The sequence below is a fragment of the Colobus angolensis genome, unplaced genomic scaffold (assembly GCF_000951035.1).
Source record: "Colobus angolensis palliatus isolate OR3802 unplaced genomic scaffold, Cang.pa_1.0 Scaffold47, whole genome shotgun sequence".
NCBI classification, from domain to species: Eukaryota; Metazoa; Chordata; class Mammalia; order Primates; family Cercopithecidae; genus Colobus; species Colobus angolensis.
In genome coordinates, this window is record NW_012118154.1 from 352,329 (window position 1) to 356,312 (window position 3,984).

General features: G+C 49.5%; 1 protein-coding gene across 1 annotated transcript in view; it reads left to right on the forward strand.

Annotated features, from left to right (window-relative positions):
- Positions 1–597, forward strand: part of SMTNL2 (smoothelin-like 2) — a 25,422-nt gene extending 24,825 nt beyond the window's left edge. The window contains exon 8 of the mRNA XM_011958344.1: positions 296–597. Within this exon, the coding sequence (XP_011813734.1) occupies positions 296–422 (127 nt within the window). The 3' untranslated portion in view covers positions 423–597. The remainder of the gene's footprint in view (positions 1–295) is intronic.
- Positions 598–3,984: the final 3,387 nt, after the last annotated feature.

The following is a 3,984-nucleotide window of genomic DNA, read 5'->3' on the forward strand; positions in this document are numbered from 1 at the left end:
AAAAAAAAAAAAAAAAAAAAAAAAAACAAATTAAATAAAGTAAATCTATTTAAAGGAAACTATGAATTGTATAGGTGGCTCATAAATCTGGGAGTTTGGGAAACGCTGCATTGGAGTCAGTGACTCCAAGGGTTCTGCCAGGGTTCTGAATTCCCCGCTGGTGGGTCCTTGGGAACCTCTGGCTGCAGGCTGAGAGGCTGAGCTCTGTTCCCGGGATGGAGATCCCGGCCCTGTCGCGGCTGTGGGGCTGGCTGATGGCTGGGACCGCCGTTCTGACGGGGCTTGTGTGTTTCAGGAATCTGGCCAACTGTGAACGCCTCATCGAAGTGGAGGACATGATGGTGATGGGCCGCAAGCCGGACCCCATGTGCGTCTTCACCTACGTCCAGTCGCTGTACAACCACCTACGTCGCTTTGAGTAAAGCCCCTGAGCCTGGAGTGCCAAAGAGCAGCCCCAGGAAGAGGCCGGGGGTCCGCTTGCGAATCCCCAGCCAGGATGCCCCCAGGAGCCTTGCCGTTTGGTGTGAGCGCGCTGTTTGTTCTGTGGCGTGTGACCGCACTCCCCTTCGAGCCCAGCTGTGTTACTGATTAAAAGTACTGCTGAGCTGTGGTCCGACAGCGCTGATCACAGCCAAGGGTTCGGAGGACAAGGAAAATTTACGAGAGAGAGAGAGAGAGAGAGAGAGAGAGAGAGAGAGAGAGAGAGAGACATTGGTGCTAAGTAATGATCTTCCTAAAGAAATGCTTGTGTTTATAGATTCCAGAAAGCTAACGTACGATTTTCCCTCTGGTGAATTCGATACATCGGCTTTACAGGGTTACAGTGATTGCCAAGTGTTTTTTTATCAAAATACCCAGAGTTTTTTACTTCCTCACGCGATTGTAGGTTCCTCTCCTCCCTCCCTCTGGGTCACTGCCAGGAAACAGAGAGACCCGCTTAATCAGCAGCTTGACAAAGAAGACCGCAAGTCTTGGGAAGAAACAGTTTAATCACTCCCAAATCCTGGGCAACAGATGACCTTCAAGTCACCTCTGCTCTCCGGGGAGATGGGAAGGCTCTTGCCTTGGTCCCAAAGCGCTGCTGTTCTTCCCAGGAGGCCACACAAGTGTTTGGCTAAGCACAGGCTCTTGGGAATTTAACACTTTTTGGGAAGGATAGGCCCTTTGTGCTGAGACAGAGTTTTTATTACATCTTTTTTAGGGGATTTGCTGAAGAGATTTATAAAAAGCAGCTCCCTCTGTACCAGCGACCCATTTGTACATAAAAAAGATGCGTTGAACTTTGCTTGGGGTTTGTTATTTCTGTTTGGGAGATGGGAGTTCTGTGAATAAGAGACTTGACACACCTTCCAAGTGAATAGCCACTAAATTCCCACCCCTGTTCCTGCACTTAAATCACTGGCCTAGAAAGTTGAAGATGGCATTTGCTGTCACCTCTGAGTGTGCCTGTCTCCCGTCTCCATGCTGTGGAAGGAGCGTCAACAGAAAGTTCCCCTTGAGATCCGTCCTCTGGATGGAGACTGCAGTGTTTGTGATAAACAGTGGCCCAAGACAGCAGGGTTTGGGGTGGTCCTGCACTTGGAGGAAGCCCATCAAGGAACGTTGGTTTATTTTCACAGCTGTTTGGTGGTAGGATTTGCATCGAAAAATCTTGAGATTCTATAGAGCTCCAGCCATTAGCTTATTCTTATTCTCAGCCAAGAATCGTTGTATAATTGGGTTGGATTGTAGCCATGCACTTCTAAACCTTCCCTATAAGGAGCGAATCTGTGTCTTCATCTCATGCAGCGGGCTCTCCACACCAGTGTCTGTGTGTCTTTGTGGGGTCCTATGTGTCCCTGGGGTGGTATATTGGGGGTGGGCAGGAGATCCCTGGGGGTGTCAGGAGGAACATGGCAGAGCCTGCAGGTGGGTGAGCAGTATTCTCCGTGGACTGGTTGGTCCAGGCTGCAGTCTTGCCCTCTCTCTCGGATTCTCCCACACTGGAAACCATTCCCTTGCTAGCTCTCTCCTCTCTTGTAGGCTTGGGGAGGAGAGCCCTATTATTAGCAGAGACACATGCCTGAAGCTTAGGGTTTCAAACCTGAGGCCAATCTGGGAGCACAAGGGCTCTGTGAAAAGCATGCCTGTATGTTACTGGGTCCTCACACACGTTACAGAGAGCTCTGCCGACCTGCCCACATGGCCATACGCTCTGCGCGTGAAGCAGAGCAGATCCTGCCAGAATACAGAACAATTTCTTTTAAACTCTAGGAACGGTGTCCCTCATGCCTCACATTCAGAATGGGACAGACTCGAGATTTGTTGTTGTCGTTGTTGTTGTTTTTTGAGACGGAGTCTTGCTCTGCCGCCCAGGCTGGAATGAGTGGCGCCATCTCGGCTCACCTGCAAGCTCCGCCTCCCGGGTTCACCCCATTCTCCCGCCTCAGCCTCCCGAGTAGCTGGGACTACAGGCGCTGCCACCACGCCCGGCTCATTTTTTAAAAAATATTTTTAGTAGAGAGGGGGTTTCACCGTGTTAGCCAGGATGGTCTGGATCTCCTGGCCTCATGATCTGCCCGCCTCGGCCTCCCAAAGTGCTGGGATTACAGGCATGAGCCACCGTGCCCGGCCCAGACTCGAGATTTTAAAGTTGGTTCCATGATGTTCTTGTCTGTGGTCTTTGTTGGGGAGGGGGGGTGAGGGATCATAAGAGAGTTGATGAGTTTTAAACTTGATTTTACCTCTAAGACAAAGCACGAGAAGAAAATCCGTCTGGGTCTCACAATCCTGAGCTATTTGGAAGCCGAAATTTTAGATCTGGGTTCCACGAAAACTCCCCGTTTGTGAGACCCAATTTCATCTTGCTTTCCACCCTGGTAGGGAGGATTTCACATCTTTTTCCTCCTTTCCCAAGAGAATTTTTTCTTGGAGCTGCTCATAAGAGTCTTCTGTTTTTCCAGATAGGTTCCTTCACCTGGATTTTGTTAAAATTTATGAAGTCGGATCAAATTGGCTTGTGTGTTTCCCTGAAGTGAACGTTTCACCAGAGCCACGATGGGTTTGAGCCTTGCTGAGAGCTGATGGAGATTTTTCAAGGCGAGCGAGAGCCTATAAGCGCTTTCTGAATATGACAAAGCACATGCTGGTGAGGGGAGACCGTACAGGCCAGGTGTTTGCAGAACAGTTTGTTAAAGCCAATGAATTTCGCAAATGTGCTAGATGATGAAAAGTTCTCAGCTTTCCCAGTTGCAGTGATCAGGACTCTGTAACTGGAGACTGGTGTGAGAGAAGATTTTATTCTCTGCCATCATGACCGGGCCTATATGACTGCAGGCAATTGCACAGAAGACTAGAAATGCTGATTCAGTTTGTCAGTTTGGGGTGGCACATCTTACCAGTCTGGCAGAACCAACTCAGGCTTGGATTTCTCCAGCTGGTGATGGGTGACCAACTCATTCTGATGAGTTGATTACGCCTGTGGACATGGCCCACTTGATTTATTTTTTCTCCCTCTGTTAGCTGTGCTCTCCCAACCACATGATAAATGGACCCAGTATGATTATTTCTGAGCCATCTTATCTCTCTTTTAAAGATTGGACTAGGTTTGCTTTTAGAGCTTTTGATCTCTTATCTCTTGTTGCTTGGACTTGCTTTGACACCAAACAGCCCTCACAGTCTTTCGAAAGAGCACCTTAAAAATTCCTAGGCTGGGCGCGGTGGCTCATGCCTGTAGTCCCCGCCCTTTGGGAGGCTGAGGCAGGACAACTATTTGAGTTTGTGGAGTTTGAGACCAGTCTGGGCAACATAGTGAGACTCTGTCTCCACAGAAAGTTTTAAAATTAGCCAGGTGTGGTGGCACAGGCTTGTAGTCCCAGTTACTTGGAAGGCCAAGACGGGAGGATGGCTTGAGCCTGGGAGATCAAGGCATTAGTGAGCGATGGCTGTGCCACTGCCTGGGTGATAGAGCAAGACCTTGTCTCGGAGGGAGGGAGGGAGGGAGGG